At 34.6% G+C, this 17,797-nt stretch overlaps 1 protein-coding gene across 3 annotated transcripts in view; it reads left to right on the top strand.

The window, feature by feature from the left end:
* Window positions 1–17,797, top strand: part of DIAPH2 (diaphanous related formin 2) — a 153,720-nt gene that overhangs the window by 90,338 nt on the left and 45,585 nt on the right. For all 3 annotated transcript variants that reach the window (XM_019618162.2, XM_010715233.3, XM_019618161.2), the window contains one exon: window positions 6,158–6,322. In XM_019618162.2, the coding sequence (XP_019473707.1) occupies window positions 6,158–6,322 (165 nt within the window). The remainder of the gene's footprint in view (window positions 1–6,157; window positions 6,323–17,797) is intronic.

The following is a 17,797-nucleotide window of genomic DNA, read 5'->3' as shown; positions in this document are numbered from 1 at the left end:
TTATTAAAGCTGAATTTGTCTTCAGCTAATAAGGTCTGTTTGTGTTTCTTCAGTTCAATTTGAAGATGCTCTATTATGGATGAGCTTAGGAATTAGAAACTAAGAGCAATGATTTTTATCTTTATTAAAGATTATGACAGTATAGTCATAACTTCTAGCTAGGTAAAATATATATTTAGTTTACTTTGGTATTTCCATAATCCAGAGCCCTGTTTTGAAATTATGTGCATGAGTTAGGAAATGATGGTATGCTAAATGTATACTTGAATTTTTTTCAGTAAGTTTTATATTTAGTGGTAGTTATTTGGAAATCTTTTTGTAAAGGCTAATATTCTTGTCTGTGCTTTTGTAGTAGCAGTAGGAAGTTCTACCCTTGGAAAAAGCATTTCACTCTAAGAGCAGTGTGCAGCAATATAGAGATCAGCAAGTAGTCCACTTATGGTTTGGATATCAAGTGATAAGATTACATCATTTTCACAGTTAGTTTTGAAGCATGGGAGCCTTTTTGTGGTTGTATGTTCTAAGTCAGGCAATGTGTTAGCCTAAGTGCAGATCGGGTAGGAGGCTAAATCAAACCTAGGGCAGATAGCCAAATTTATCAAATTTATTTGTCTGATCCTTAAACTTACTATATCTGAATTGTTGATATCTTGTGAAATTCTGATCATCATAATTAATTTTGTATAAATAGGGGAGACTTGTTAAATAGTTGATTATTTCAACTAATCAGTTAATTTTAGGACTGAACGATTATAGTTCATGATGAACGTTTTGACAACTGATATGTCAGTGTTTCATGTTTCTCTTCAGCAGCTCTCATAGTTTGATTTCCTTCTAGCATGCTTGGAGTGGTAAAAAGCTCTGCTTGTGTTAAGACCAGTCCATAAAACTCTGTAAGCTTAGGGTATTTGGATGACATGAAGTTGCATTATATATCTAGCCGAAGAAGAAGAAAAAAATATATGTTAGGATGTTTAAGATGAATTTGGAATATTGAACAGGATATTGGCTATTCTAGATTTGTATTTTTCAGAATCATAGAATGATTGAATTGGAAATGGACCTATGGAAGTCATCAGGTCCAATGCCCCTGCTCTAGTATGGTCACCTGGAGCAAACCACCATATCCAGATGACTTAAGTATCTGTAAGGAAGGAGAGATTTCCAGTCTAGGCAATGTTTCTGTGCTCAGTCACCCTTTTAAACTCAGTTTGACTGTGATTCAGCACTTGGTTCAGGCTCAGAACTACAGAAGGTCAAATACAAATTAGGTTGTAATTTGTCAGTGGAGTACCTGTCAGTATGAACACAGGCTCTTCTGTGGAGGTGCAGTTTTCAAACCATTTCCTGATCTGTTTTCTGGTCTACTGTATACTCAATGTCCTTTTGTTGCTAATTTCTTGGTGTTGAGGAGTACAAATGCCACCAATGAATAAGGTCAGTTTACAAGCAAATATACTAATCCACACATTCATATTAGTAATATGCAGTATTTATAATTAATGGTGTCATATTTTTAATCTCCCTCATGTTTTTTTAATGTGTTATGAAGTCATAGAAACAAATCAACTGCTATGTGATTATTTACATAATTCTTTCTGCCAAATTAGTTCTCCCCTCATCTTTTCATTGTGGGCTCCAGCAGATTCACTTTCAAGTTTTTAAATACGCCCTTTTTCATTAGTTTATTAATTTTCGTTAGTGTTGGCAGTAACATGATAGGCACTGATCTGACTTGACAATAAGTTAACAGCAGTTAAACAAGTAAAACTACCTCATGTTTCTCCAAAATAACATAATTTACAGTAAAGATAATAGACTATTTGTATGTTATTGACATTATGTACTTTGATTTAGTAACAAATTTTATGTAATTTTATGAAACAATCAGCTATATTACCCCTGATGTTCCAACTGTATCTGTTATTGTATGTATATCTTCAGAATAATAAGGTGGTATTACATCATGCAGCTTTATTCCCTTTTACTTTAAGTATTGCTGACATTAATTCCATAGTTCATTTCAGGACAGGAGAGAAACGTTCAAACATAATTTGTAATGGAAATTTTAATAAGCTAGTTTAATTAAACTCTGTTATCTGAGACACAGAATATTCTGATGGAAATTGTCAATTTCCAGAGTAGTGAATGTAGTGCTTGAGAGTTTGGAGTAACTCACAACAATAATAATAATAATTGATACATTGTTATGAAATTCATAATAAGTGTTGTGATTGAAGCAATAGCTATTCCTCCAATAGATGCAAAATCTTTAACCTTCATTTCTATGTTGTTTGTTTTTGTCTTCCATCTATCTGCTTGGAAAAAAGCAGTAGAAAGCATGAAAGTATCCTGGCAGTGATCCTAATATGGATACATAGAATTTAAATCTAGTATTGACAGCAACTGGGGATTCTTTGACATAGGGTGGTTGCATAGTGTCATGGTGACTTTTTCATGGTGACTCTTGTATCCATTGCTTGATTATTTAAGTGCCAATAAACTAGTCATCTGTTCATGTTTCAACATGTAAAGAACATTAATATAATGATAAAAAATATCTTTGGTATAAGTACAAAAGATTTAGATGTAAACTGAAGTTTGCAGCAATGCAAAAGCAAATAGATAAATCATTTTGGGGAAGAAAAAAAAAACACAGTTTTTAAGTTTCCCAGTATCTCTTCTAAGAGGAAGAAGGGACTGGAAAAACTAGAATTAGTAGATAACTAAAATTTGACAGTGAAAGTTGGTTTTTATTTTGTTTAGTGTTCTCTAGAGACATGACATATCTTGAATTTTACAAGGTTATAGGATAAACCAGATATAATGTTAAATTTTTGATATCAGCTAATTAAGAGTGATTTTCTTTAAATCATTTTATTTTTAATCCCAGGATCAAATGTCCAATACACTGGTTGTAAACATCACATTTGGAAATGATCCTTAAACATAAACACCAAAAATTCAGGCTTATATGTATTGTTATTACTGTAGATGTTTGCTATGTTGCTGTAAAATGTTCTAGTTTTACTATCAATATTTTCTCATTTTAGTATTTACTGTTATTTCTCAAGGTGGATGTGAAACTTAATGGAGGATTGGACTTTGAGAGCTTTGTTTAAAAGAGTTAGTTTCAAATCAGAAATGTTTGATGGCTTTTTCTTTTAGATTTCCATGTCATCTCTGCTGTATTTGTTTTTTCAGGTTTGTTTTGAAAGAAACCTCAGATGTAATTTATATAATTATGTACTTTCATATTTGTTTCCCAGTATTTTCAGTGAGTTGTTCAAGACAGTAGTCTGCTGCATGTAAGGCAGTTGATGTTTTTCTAAGAACTTTTTAGGCTGTGCTCAATAATTCAGAAATGTGCCATTAATACCTATTTAATGTATTCTTCCCATTAAATTTTCATTTTGTTTTATACAGCTAAATGTCATCAAAGATAGAACTATACCTGGTTTGTCTTGTGTTAAGATAAGGGATTCAGCTCTGTGTGCTTGAAATTTTAACTAAGCATGATAAAATTCATCTACTGTAATGAAAATATAGTTATCACTCTCCTGCCTTTGCAGTGGTACAAAACTCTAGAAATAAATATTACTGGTTTAAAATCTTGATATTTACATATTTGAGAGAACTGCTTGCAAGTTTCCTAGGAGGAAATACTGATGTTCTCTAATTGTTTTCCATCATACTTTAAAGATATATATATATATATATAATATATATATATAATTTTATTTTTTTGAATGACCATTTAGATACCCTGTTATTAGAGGAAGAAATCCAGGTGAAATGCTAGGCCCCTTTCCAATGCAGTGTATTTTCAGCCTTGGTGCTCTTTTGTAGGTAGATTGTGAAATGACACAATACTCAACGGTGTCCTAACGCTAAGGAAATGTTAGAAATAGAATAGCTACCTGAATTTCCTTTCTTTATTATGTGATATGTTGACTGGTTTCAGAATTGCTTGGGGATTTAATCCAATCTTAAAAGTAAATGTTTTATGTGGTGTCTCTTTAGATCTTACTCCGCTAGTTACTTTCCAGATTGCTTGTTGTTTTGCAGAGGGATATGGATCTCAAAGATATTATGTGATTACAAACATGGTAATAGGCAGACTCTTGGATTGGAAACAGAAATGTGGGGGAAGTTTGAAACATGGGATCTGCTGTATTAAAAATCAGAAAATCTGCATGTAAGAAAGTTGTTAGAAATAAATGCTTCAGGGAGCTGAGCTGTATGATTTCTGTAGTTCAGGAAGTAATTTGTATCTTTTGTTCTTAGGTTTATATGTGTGTGGCATAACGCTTTAATCAGCTTCAATTCACTATCAACAGAACTAGTTTAATCATGTAGCAGCTGTTTTCTCAGAGTGATTTGTGACTTTATATCTTTGTGGATATAAACAACCTCAACAAAATAAAGTAGACTGAAACCTAACTAGCTTGAAGGCGAAGTAATATTTCCTTTTTCAACTTGTGCTGTTTCTGCATTTGTAAATTGTTCTGAGAGTAAGTTTCCATATAGGAAAAATAAATCCTTTCTGTTTAAGGTGATTATGCCAAACTTTTAATTACAACTGCTGAGTTGGTAATCAGTCTTATTTTTAATCTCCGGTTATTAATAAAAATGTGTAATGTGGTGCTACCTTCTAACAATATCGCTTTATGGAAATTGAAGCAAGGAGTACTTCTTTCAAAGTGGGAGAAGGTGATAGACAGCCTGTAAGAGAGAATAAATATAGACACCAGTCTGGTCAACTTCCTTGGTGTTTCATTTCCAACCTAATTACTTGTTTATCATTAGTACTTAAGGAAACCAGATATTAGCTTTTTGTGTTTCTGATTTAATATTGGTGAGAATTATTGATTGAGTTGATTTTAAGTGAATATTTGTATCTGTTGTGTGTTGTTCTGTTATACATTTGAGTAACCAGCATTTTACTTATGACCCAACAGACAGATGTGCAAATATTTTATAGGGAAGAATATTTTTTCTTGTTTTCTTCTATTTATTTGTTTCTTGATAGCTTTAAAACTCATGAATTTATGTTAGTAAACAAACTTGGAAGGTAGAAAATACCCCATATGAGTATTTTGAGTGGCTATATTGTCCTCATGTATTCATAAGTTGTAAGTTCAGCTGTGACCAAGTGATGTAACTGTATTGCCTACATCAAGCGTGCAAGGAGCTGATGTGCTGTTCAACTATCATAATCTAGATAATTTGCAAGTTAAGCCAAACCATAATAAACCAACAGAATTGATGACATTTTCTGTCCTAAGTACTCATATGCTTACACTTAAAGACAACATACAGGCTGGGGGATGAGCTGCTGGAGAGGAGCTCTGCAGAGAGGGACCTGGGCATCCTGGTGGACGACAGGTTGGCCATGAGCCAGCAGTGTGCCCTCGTGGTCAAAAAGGCCAATGGCATTCTGGGGTGCATTAAGAAGAGCGTGTCCAGCAGGTCGAGGGAGGTGATCCTCCCCCTCTACTCTGCCCTGGTAAGGCCTCATCTGGAGTACTGTGTCCAGTTCTGGGCTCCCCAGTACAAAAAAGACAGGGATCTCTTGGAAAGAGTCCAGCGGAGGGCCACAAAGATGGTGAAGGGCCTGGAGCATCTCCCCTATGAAGAAAGGCTAAGTGAACTGGGTCTGTTTAGCCTTGAGAAAAGAAGACTGAGAGGGGAACCTGATCCAGGTTTATAAATATCTGAGGTGTAGCAGCCATAGCGGTGAGGCCAGTCTCTTTTCAGTGGTACGTGGAGACAGGACGAGGGGAAACGGACATAAGCTGCAGCACAGGAAGTTTCGCACGAATGTGCGTAAGAACTTCTTCACGGTGAGGTGACGGAGCACTGGAACAGGCTGCCCAGGGAGGTTGTGGAGTCTCCTTCTCTGGAGACATTCAAGTGTCGCCTGGATGCCTACCTGTGTGACCTGGTGTAGGGAACCTGCTTTGGCAGGGGGTTGGTCTCGATGATCTCTAGAGGTCCCTTCCAACCCCTACAATTCTGTGATTCTGTGATACTTGAAAGCAGGACAGTACTACCAAATTTTACAGTTATGCCCACTTTTGTGCTGCATTGTCTTGTTTGTGTTTTGCTGTTAGATTTAATTCCAACTGAATCATTTTCCTTAACAAAATCTTACATCTTTGCTGAGAATGCACGAGACCAATATGAAAAGCTGTCCTGCATGCACAGCAACATGATGAAACTATATGAGAATTTGGGAGAATACTTTACTTTTGACGCCCGTTCAATAAGCATGGAAGAATTCTTCGGTGATCTGAACAACTTCAGAATTCTGTTCTTGGTAAGTAGTGTCTCCCATAACGTTATTTTATATTTTTATTTCTCTTTTTAGTTCTACCAAGTAAGTTTAAATCCACTTTCCCTTCTAATGTTATACTTAATTTTTTGCTTTGTGCTGTGGCAGGGAATCGGATGAATGCTTTCAAAATTATTTTGGTTTTGGTCACTGGTAATTATAAATTTATAATTTGTAACTTGCAAAATCACCTGTCAATTTGATAAAATATGGATAATCAGAATTTTTTTAATTGCTTGTTGTCCGTCACATAATAAATAGACATGATAGAAGTGCAACAAAACCATTGCATAGACTAAGCCTAAATGCATGTGCCAGTATATACATTGTTTTGGAATCTGGTTGTGTTTTAATAATGCTTTGAACTGAAGCTTAAAATTCCATGTTGACCTCTTTATTTGTGGCATAACTCCTGATATCCACTTATTTTACTGTTTCAAGCTAGCCAGTACAGTTGATACCAGGGCTTGGTTTCTTTGTGGAGGAATTTAAGAATTTGATTTAACAGCTCAATTTTTAAATGGCTTTAATGTCATCTTTTCTAGTGGCTGTCTTGGAGTCGTAACAGTTGCACCGTAGAAAGTGTATAGGGAAAACAGATGCCTGGAATGTCACGTTGTGTCTCTTGAGAATATTAACACTGCTTGGAAATACCACTGTTTACCATGCAGCTGTTGCTCCCCAAACTCTATTGCCAGTAGCTGTCTCAATTCATTGCATAATCATAAGGACTTTCAGTTTTAGTGTGATAGATGGATAACTACTTAGAAACCTAATTTTAGTGCTGAGTTTACTGTATTACAAAATTTTTCTTACAATATATCTAACTACTCATTTTAAATTGACTGGAATGGTTTTTCCTTTGTTTTTCTTTTTTCTTTTTTTTTTTTACCATAGGCAAATTACCAGTCCCTTTAAAATTAGAAGGCATGGCAGCATTTCTGTGTGAAGACATGCAAAGAACAGGAATAGTTGTTGAGAGATATTTCAGTGCATTTACTTTTTCATAAATCTAAGGTGTAGATTCTCAAATAGATATGTCTAAATTTGGAGATCTGTTTTAAACAGTTGCAATAGAGTGGATTTCAGACTACTAGTGTCCAAACATTGTGTTTGGAAAATCTGTCTTCATGTGTTTATTTAAACTAGTTTGAAAGTGAGCTAGAAAAAACAAATACTCATGTTTTTTACAAGACATATTAGAATGAATGTATTTCCAGTTGCTTAAGTGGTTATGTTTTCCTTTCTTTTTTACTGCTCCAAGGTCTGACTGATAATCTGTTGCTCTTTAGAGATTAATTGAATTCGCAGGCACTGAGTAATAAAATGAAAAAGACATCAGAGATGCTTAAGCATTTCAGTGCGTAAATGCGAGAAACTAAATATGAAGGGCTATAACTGATCAAATAACAAAAATGGCCTATTTGTGTGGCCTTCTGAAGGAATGGAAGAAAATAACATATGTATGTTATAATTACAGGTAAAATTGCCAGTGATGTAGATTTGGAATGAATTTCTGTAATGAACTCTGAGTTAAGTATTGAATTCAGGGGGTGAGTTAAATGTAAAAGATTTTCATTTCACTGCAGCGAGCTCTTCTGAATGCACTACAAAATCTTGGTAATAACAAGTTGCCCTAGTGGTTTTCCCACCTCAAGGTCCTGAACTTTGGACTATACAACATAATCTTACTCATGCTTTCTTTTTTTTAAGGTATTACAATCTCAGTAGCATCCATCTTCATGATGTTCTTGTATGGTTGTTACTGACTGGATGTTGCTAATTCTTTTTAATAAAGAAATAGAGTACTGTTTATCTTACTTCATTTTATCCATGTTAATTGCCGGTTAATTAAGGAGAGGAATTTTTGTGAGATTTACCTCTGTCATTGTACAGGGGGCAAATCTATTTGAGTTTCCAGATATAATATTCTAGTATTTTCTATATTAAATATTGTATTATATAGAAATAAATGACTATTTGGTCCTTTATTCTTCAGTATAATAACTATAATGTGTGGTAGTTGAGAATTACGTTTGTTATTGTATAGCTGAAAGAACAGAGTCAACTGGAGGAAAGTGTAGGGTTAAAACCACTCGGTATGAAGAAATTACTAACAGGCTTGTGTTACTGAAATTTCAAATGTGTGAACACGTAATAAATTTTCCGCTGATACACGTTTGCACAAACTGCAGAAACATAATGAGATTTTTATTAGCTCTTTATTTTTATACTTTAAAACATCATTATATTATTGCCTGTATTTGTCTGAATTCATGAAGTTATGTTTGTTGGACTTCCTGAGATCATCCAATCCAACTTCCAGCTCAACATAAGTTCAACTTAGAGCAGATAGCACAGGACCTTGTTACCTCATTTTGATTTGGGCATGGAGACCCTACAGCCTCCCTGGGTCCATTTTTTACATTGTACATTCAGACTTCTTTGTTGCAGCGCACACTGCTGCGTCTTATGCGGCCAATTGTTCAGAAGTATCTTTAGTTTGCTGAAAAGCAGCTTTCTAAGATTGCTTTTCTGTTTTACGTTTAGGTGTATTTAGGGTTATGAAATATAATTCAGGTCTATACAGTAGAAAACAGATTTGGGTTTTTGTTGATTTTTGTTTTTTCTTTTGTAAGCTTCACTAAAAATTATTTATGAAAATACTGTTTGGATTTGAGTTTCAGTTCATATCTAATACCAACCGTGATGGTTGTTGTTTACTTTGAATGATTTTTGCTGTTTTTATTTGTTTCCCAAGTATTTGCTAGCGTAAGTCATTTAAATGAAGTCCAGGAACATTTAGTGAAATATTTTAATCATATGCAAGAATGTTGTTCTGATTTTGAATATTTGCATGTTAATTCGGGTAAACATATTAAGGCTTGTGAGAAAGGAAACGTATTTAGTCAAGAAGAACTTTAATTTTCAGTGAGAATAAATTCTCTTCTGTATGAATGCTGTTCACTTAAAGTAAGGTTCAACAAATTCTCACTATTTTAGGAAACTTGAAAATGAGGGCATTTCAAACAATTTTTAATGACTGAAATAGCTATGACAGCGTAATGAAGGTTTTGAAACTGCTTGTGCAAACAACTGTTAATTATTATTGCCAGTTTACAAATAATCCCAATTAATGCTGCATATATGTCTTCTGCTAGTAATTTTCTATATATAAGTGGTGTTTATTCTATAAACTAGCAATATAATTTATGTCGTGAAATAGTATCTGAATTTTATGTGTCAGAATCTCCTTTATTTTCTTATGAGTGCACAGATACTATCTTCTGATTAGCAGATAATACTCAAAGCAGAGAGCAAATTTGCCTTGGTATTTATTCTTTTTTTTTCTTTTTTAATTTGCAGATGGTAATATATTAACATACAGTTTTAATGCTGTATTTTGGTCTGAATAGTTAATTATCTGTGTGATGCTAAGGTCTTTAAAATTTTTAAAACTATCCTTCTTTCTAAGCCTCTTTAATATTTAAAGCTTCAATACAAAAAAAAAGTGAAGTCTGAGACTTACATAGCTTAAGGAAATGCTTTCGCTTCCTAAGCATCATTTGTACTTTAGACAAATTCACTTGTTCAGATATATGCAGTAGTCGTAGTAATTGTAATTAGGCCTTCTGAGAATATCTTGACTTATTGTATCAACTAGAGCAGAACTGTGTACACTTTAGTGGCATAAAGGTTCTTGTTTAGGGATTTTATTTTTTTTCAAACACTTGAGTAAGGCCTAGGGCAAGCAATGAAAGTGCACAGTACAATGATTTCATTTTCTATAAGGAAAATTATTTTCAAGAATTAAGATTTTCTGCATCTTTGGCTGTTGTAAGAAGTTTCTCAAAAAGAAGACAATAGGTGTTCAAGGACAAAAGTAGAAATCACCTCAACCCATTTAATACGTGGAGTTTACTATTAAAAGTCATAATCACTGATATAAATTTTAGAAGCAATGAGGAAAAAAGATATACAGTGTAGAACAGCTGAATATACTGATTTGGAAGAGACTCGTAGAGATTATTGAGTCCAAATCCTGGCTGCTTCACACAGAACCGAATAATTCTAAAGCATGCACTATCTCTATCACTGAAAAGACATTGACTGTGAAGGACTGTGCTGAAGGCTTTGCTAAAGCCAAGGTAAATAACATTCACCACCTTCCCCTCATCCACAGAGCCTCTTGTTTGGTTTTAGAGGGCAGTCAGGCTGAGGCACAGTTTGCCTTTGAGAAATCCATTCTTGCTGCTCCCAGTCAGCAACTTGTCCTTTATATAACTTGAAATGGCTTCCAGAAGGAATGTCTGTGATCTGCCTGAAAATGCGAGTGATGGCTGACTGCTGTGTAATTCACCAAGCTTTCCTCACTCCACTGAAGATGGAGATGTGCAACTTTTTCGGATATTGGAGATGTCCTCTGAGTGCCACAACTTTTTCATGTAATAGAGGCCTTGCAGTGACATCAGTCAGCTGATGATAGCCTCTGAGACGCTGATGGTAAAGGATGAGGTGTAGAAGGCACTGAGTACCCCAGGCTGTGAAGTTAGGTCCCATGCTCCATTCAGCAGCAGGCTTACCTCTTAATCTTCCCTCAGTAGCCTCTGTAGCTATAAGAGGCCTCATTGCTTTTCACCTCTCTTAAAAATTTGATCTCCTGAGTCTGAGCTTTGGCCTAATTCTTTCCCTCCATGTGCAGTACCGCTGTCTTCCTCTTGAGTGGCATAACCACTTCTTCCTCTGCTGGAGCTGCCAAGAGTTCCTCTCTGCCAAACCTCCTCAGCTTCCTGGATGGCAGGATTTTTTGCTTAGAGAAGGTTTTCCTTCAAAATATTCTGTGATACAGCAAATTTAATTGAAACTACAGCATATATAGTTCTAGGTAACTGGTTTTAAGTGACTCTACAAGTGCCTAAAATTCAACACTGCCATTCATAAAATTTTGACTTGTTTTATATTACCTTTGCATAACATTTCTAATTTTTAACCACTCTTTCCCTCTTCCTACTGTGTGATTTGGTGTATGATTCTGCCTTGTGAAAGCAAATTTACTCACTAAATAAACATCTGTCTTTGTAATGACATGTTTTCTTCATTCATTTGCAACTGCAGATAAGGATATATGACTCTTATGGAATCATACAATTTGGCTACTGTATTTGAAAATAGATGAAATATATATCCGTATCTTTAAAGATGAACCAAAAATAATTGTCAGAAGTATGACCTGAATGGCATACCCCATGATCACAGACAGAATTCTGTGTATATATATCTGTGTGTATATATATTTGTCCGATATGTGTATCTTGTAGTTCTCATATCAAGCAATTTTAACACTGAGAAAGTAAAAACATCTGGTCTTTTGAAAACACGTTAAAGACTATGATGATTATTGACTGAAGTTCCATACATCCAATGGGAGAAATAATGCCCATTGTTGATTTCTTGATGTAAACAATATATGTATAGAACATCTTTTCTTTCTTCGACAAGTTGGACAGAAACAATATTTATTAATATTGTTCAGAAGTTCTGAGCAGTTAGAAGTTAAGTTGAATATCAAGATGTAGAGCATATCAGAAAAAGAAAAAGTCACTGTTGCTTTTTCATCTTTCATTCTTCTGATCAAAGTATATTAGCAATACAGTGATATTCTTTTCGGTCCATAAGTTTCTTTTCACAAATAATTTTCCAACAAAATTTTTCATAGAAATATATTGTTATTCTGTTAAACAACAGGGAAAGAGGAAATGACCAGGAGGCATTGTAAGCTGATGCAGTAGCTGACCTTTCTCAATTTCTGGGACATATTGATTGCTGCTGGAATGTCTTCTGTACTTGGAGAGGCAAAGCTGACTTTTATTTTAGAGAAATGGACATGACTTATTCAATAGAAATTGACTTTTTTACAAATATCTTTCTCATTTTTATCTTTAAAACTTCTCATGTATAAACTTACTAGTCAGGTACTAAATTAACCTCTCATGCCTAGTTTTTGTTAGTATCTGTCTAACTTTGTGATAAAAGAAAATAATTTTTGTGCTGTTCATTGAAAATGGGAGGAGAAAAAAAACTCTGCGTAGCTAGGAATACACAGTAAAAACAGCAAAACTGTTGATCATATGATGGTAAGTAGACAAATCAACTTAGAGCACCTTTGTCTTACCTAAACATGCATTCTTTGTGAGCCATTTAAATTCATCAAGATACAGCACAGTGAATCAATTCAGAGATGCAGATAGAAAAAACAGAGTTGTTTTTATTTACATATCCTTTATCAGCTCCTTTTTTATATACCTAGGCTTCTGTACCCTTTTTGCAGGAAATGTAATTAGTGCCAAGGGTGTAGTGAGAGGAACTGAATTAAGTTTGTGTATCACTTCAGAAATTCTCTTTACCACTCAATCTTTACATGGCTATGCCACTTCTTGCTCACCTTTTTCCTAGGGTTACATAGAATATTTACACCTTAAAAGTGAGTTTTAAGCTAGACTTTTTCCAGTTTCTTTTGCTTCACCTCTGCCTAGATTTATTTCTTTGGTTTCATACTTAAATACGTCTTTGTATCCTCATTTTATTCAGTGAACATAACAAGAACAAGTAAAGCACTTGAGCATGAAAACTTATTTATAAATGAAACACAATTAAAAATCAAGCTCCTTTTGTGTTGTTTTCGGTTGTTTGTTTTTGGTGGAGAGCGGAGAAGTGTGTATGCTCTCTGTCAGAGCTGACAATTAGAAGGAAATTGAATCAAAAGTAGCATCCACTGAATAGGAATATGTTTCATATGCAGGACTTGTTTTGAAGCAGGATTTTTTAAGATGATATTGATTTAGTCCTTCTGCTCAGTAAAAGTAAATACAGATTTCTATTGTCCTTGATTAGCAACATAACCTTGGGACAATTGCAGCCTGATACATTTGGTTCAGTATAGTTTTCAGGCTCTTAACAGATAATGATTAATCAGATTCCTGAAGCAAGATGCTTGTTCTTTTCTATTTCAGTTCTTCATTTTAATTTGTTGTCTCAAAATCTTCATATCAAGTGATCTGAAATATGTATGACACTTTCTGAATGTTTGTTTCTTTTGTTGCTAGAGTATTTAAAAATATCCACCAAATCTGTCACGCCTGCATTTAAAAATGCACATAAACTCCCTTATAATCAGGTCATGTACTTTATGGAGGGTATATGATATATAGACTTCAACATTAGATGAAAAAAATTTGTTTTCCTTAAGTAACAGGTAAATCTTTCAAGTTTTTCCCAGTGGATCCCCTCTTAGTCCACTTGGTCCTAAAGGTGAATTTTAAATAGCAGAGTAAAATTTTGGGAGGTAAAATTTAAGGAGGAAAAACCAGCCATTTGTAAGTATATATATTATGAAATGCAGTAAAACTTATTCCTTCACTGAAGTGATATTTTTGCTATCTAGTGGAATGTGACTACTTCTCTCTCCCAGAAGGCATTTGTACAGATGCAGCTCTTTGAATAAGGAAATCTTTTTATTATGTTATAAATGTACATGGGGATAAAGGGTTGTATTGTAGTATAAGGAAAGTAGACAAGAACAACTGATCAGTTGGCAGTATGAGAGATGGCTCCTTCTAAGAGACTTTTGAAATACTGCCCTTTTTTTATCAGTAGTGTCTATTGATTCGCAAATGATTAGTGTGTAGCTGGAATATTTTACAGTAACCCTGAGATAAAAGATCGAGAAAACAGAACTTCCCAAAAGATATTATGGCATACTGAATGATCAGTAAGCTGACACTTTTTATTGGGCCACAAGTATTGTGGTCTTTCAAGGTTCTGTAAGATTTAAACTTTGTAGTAGGCAGGAAAGAAAACATCTGTTATGTTGCCTTCATAAGTAAAATATTTTTTCATCACAATAGATTCAGCAACTAGACTATAAATGTCCATGTAAGCCCTTTTCTTTGTAGTAATTGTTTGCTTCAGAGCAAGTGTGAAGCTGTATGATGTGGGAACTTTTTTTTCCTTTGACTTTTTTAATGTGTTCCCTAAATACAGTGAGACATTGGCTATGAGAATATAAATTAATGAATGTACAACACATAGATTAATACCTAATCATATGTTTTATTATGAAAGAATACATAAAATCAAGCTGAATTGTCAGGTTTCACACCAATTGTAATTCAGAAGTGGCTTTAAAGAGAGGATGTATATTTGTTTTCTTCTCCCTATTGTTTGTCTGGGAATACAACTTCTCCCTTCTGCTTAAGAAATAGCAGTTCCTTAATGTGGTCTGAAAGACAGCTTCTTTCTTCTAGCTAGAGAAAAGCTATGGAAAAATAAAGAATAATCAACATTAAGTATTTTCTCTAGCAAAGTATCCCAGGGGGCAGTATCAAAACTGAAATGTTGTCCATATTAGCAAGCTCTTGCTGCCCCGCTCTAAAGATTAAAATAAATAAAAAAATAAGCACAGCCAAACAAGAAAAGAAAAATTTTTCTCTAATTTCTTCTCTGAAAGCACACCCACTTTGTGCTTAGCAGAATATTTTTATTTGTGTTTTTTTAACATGATAAATCAGAGAATGGATGTAGGCCAGAGAAGTTTTTAAGTAATGGAATTGGAAACAGAAGCATTCACATATGAGTGGTAACTCATTGACTTTATTAACAAGCTGTTAATACTGTTAGATAATTGGCCACCTTTTATATAATATATAAAGGAAAGGTGACATCATAAAAGATAATAATAAAAACTGAACTATAATGCTCTGTCTTTGGAAGCACTTGAAGACAGGCAAGTGGAGGCTGTTGTAGTTGCCAATTAGGCAATACAGATGGAATTGAAACTTGTTTCTGGCGAGTCAGATTTGTTTGTGTGGTAGTGTTACAGGCTTTGTGGTTGGAGAAAAAGCAACAGCTGTCATATTTCATGGCAGCAAAGCCTTTTGTTAAATATTTTTTTCTGAAGTAATATGGGAAAAATGTGGTCTTTAGAAGAAACTGAAGTTAGGCTTTCTAGATCTTGAAAATAGGGTTAAAATAGGGTTTTCTAGCTTTTTGCATTTTGATGATTTTAAGCTGACTGTCCAGTTAGGACTGATTGCAGTAAGTCTAATTGAGTCATCTCATTATTCCTAGGCATTATCTTGCAAGCTTATAAAATTTAAATGAGGATTTTAAATCCTCCTCCTACTCTGGAAATCAAGCATAGTTTGGGATTTTGAGTATCACTGTACCTAAATTGTGAATCTAACCCAGATGTTGAGCTCATGTAAACAATAGACTTACTCCCTGTGGCAAGATTTTAAATCTAAAAGAGACCCTTTCACAGAAGATGCTTTTAGTTTGCAGATACTTACATCTGTGCTTATCACTGTAGCTAAAAAGCTGTCTTTGAGCGTTGGATTCATAGGAATCTGAGCTCTTAAAGTCTTCACAAGGGCACTTCATCTAGGTTCAGGTTCATTGTTCTGCTTGCTCATACCTCATATTAAGCTATCAATTTGATAATTTGAACCTCCTCATTTGTCTTAATTATGATTTGATTGATCACTGTTACTGCATCTTCAGTTAGCTTGCTGATGTTGTGGTAAATCAGTTTATTTCCTGAAGTTTGTATTTGCTTATCGATTTTATAAAAATACAAAGCAAGCTAGTAGAGTTGGATTATTCTATCGAAATGCAAGCAGAAGGTATGAGAAGCCTCGAGAAAAAACTGAAGATGAGAAAGTGCATCTCTGTGATAGTATCAGTAGGGTGCAAGAAGACATTGTAATGATGAAGTAATATTGGTTGTACCCTCCCCAAACCCTGATGTATCTGGTAAAGAGCTGTCTGATGCCCATCTCGCTGGCACAGACAAGCCTAAAAGCCGTAATGATAGGTAGCAGCTGCAAACAAGTGGGCTGTACTTAATGAGCAACTTTTCATACCTTAATTTGTTCACGATATAAAATGTAGTAAGCCAGGCAGGTGACTGTGCTTGAGGCAGTGCCTCTCATGTACCTTGGCTTTATCCTTTTTCCTAGACATGGCTGTGGCATTGTGACAGGGTCCCACTGCTGAGGGCTCTGTCTTCGAGCAAGTGCCGTGGTCCTGCAAATGCTGGCCTTGGTCCTGAGCAATCTTGATCTGCAGTGATAGCATCCCAAAGACGTTTCATGTCAGATATAATGGCTGTGGTGCATGAACCATAGGGAAGTATCCTGAGCAGTTTTTTCTATTTGTTGTTTCATACCTGCTCAGTCAGGAAATTCAGTGTGTCATTGAGCAAACTGCTGTGTTTTAGCTCTGGTTTTATAATGAATTGCCAGTTAATCTGAGTTCATGGAGTTAGGATGAAGAAAGTTCTGACTGTTTGTTATTTATTCCTTGGAACTTCAGATCACATGTTTTGCTAGTGCAAAGAAAATTTAGGGAAGACCTGAGGGATCTCGGACAGCCTTCATTAGCAGTGCGTGACTGCTTTGTAGCCAACTGCATCTTTAATATCGTAGGCAATATCTGCATTACAGTTTGTGTTCTTTCTTCTCGTTTTTAATAATTTACCTTTGAGAGTCTATTTACAACTGTGTTGGTGTGCAAAGATCTGTTTGTCTGTCAAAACTTAAGATATGTACAGAGTATGAGATGCATTAATATTTCATTTGCTTCATAAGGAAACCAAGTTGTAAACTAGCTGTGCTGGGTAACAGAGCCTTATTTCAGTGAATCCTAATAAACACAAGGGGGAACATCAAACTTTGAGTTCGGAGGCAGAGGGAAGCCTCTCAAACTGCATGCTCTTCTGCATCAAGAGAAGCACAAAGGATCTTGAATGATCTACAAGAAAAAACATTTTTTTTTTTTGAGATTCACTTGTCAATGATTTGGGGTTTTCCATGCTATTAAATCTTTTTAAAAGGCAGTATCTGGATTAATGCTGTTCAAGGTCTTTCCCAAAGCTGTTGGAAAAACTTTTTTTTAACTCTGGCTTGCTTCTTACTTTGTGATGTTAGTTTGAGTTTTAGCTCTTAGGCTAGTTTATTTTCATCTTTTAAGCAGGATAAATATAATTTTTAGTAAATACGTATCAGCCCTGTTAATGCTTTGTCACTGTTGAGCTTCATTGCAGTAACAAAAATGATGATTTTTTTTTTCCTTTAAGAGCAAAGTAAATTACAGAATTATTTTTCCAGTATTAAGCTGATTGCTGCCATTTAGTGATCAGGTAATTTATCCTGTGAACCTACACAGATAGGGTACCTCTGGCAATGAATACTCAAAAATAACTCAAAAATAACATAACTTGTAATATGTTGTTCTGCATTATAAGAATTCTAAACTCAAGAGTTTGGAAAAGAACAGGTATAGATGATGATGAAGGTATGCCAAATAAAAGATAAATGAAAGTGTGGGAACTCCATGTTTTCCGTGTTGATATCCAATATCTTCATTCCCCTGAAACACGGAGATATTCTGTCTCACTGAAAA

The sequence above is a fragment of the Meleagris gallopavo genome, chromosome 9 (genome assembly GCF_000146605.3).
Source record: "Meleagris gallopavo isolate NT-WF06-2002-E0010 breed Aviagen turkey brand Nicholas breeding stock chromosome 9, Turkey_5.1, whole genome shotgun sequence".
Classification (NCBI taxonomy): domain Eukaryota; kingdom Metazoa; phylum Chordata; class Aves; order Galliformes; family Phasianidae; genus Meleagris; species Meleagris gallopavo.
The sequence above is the reverse complement of the archived record's forward strand: the minus strand, read 5'-3'. Positions and strand labels throughout refer to the sequence as shown.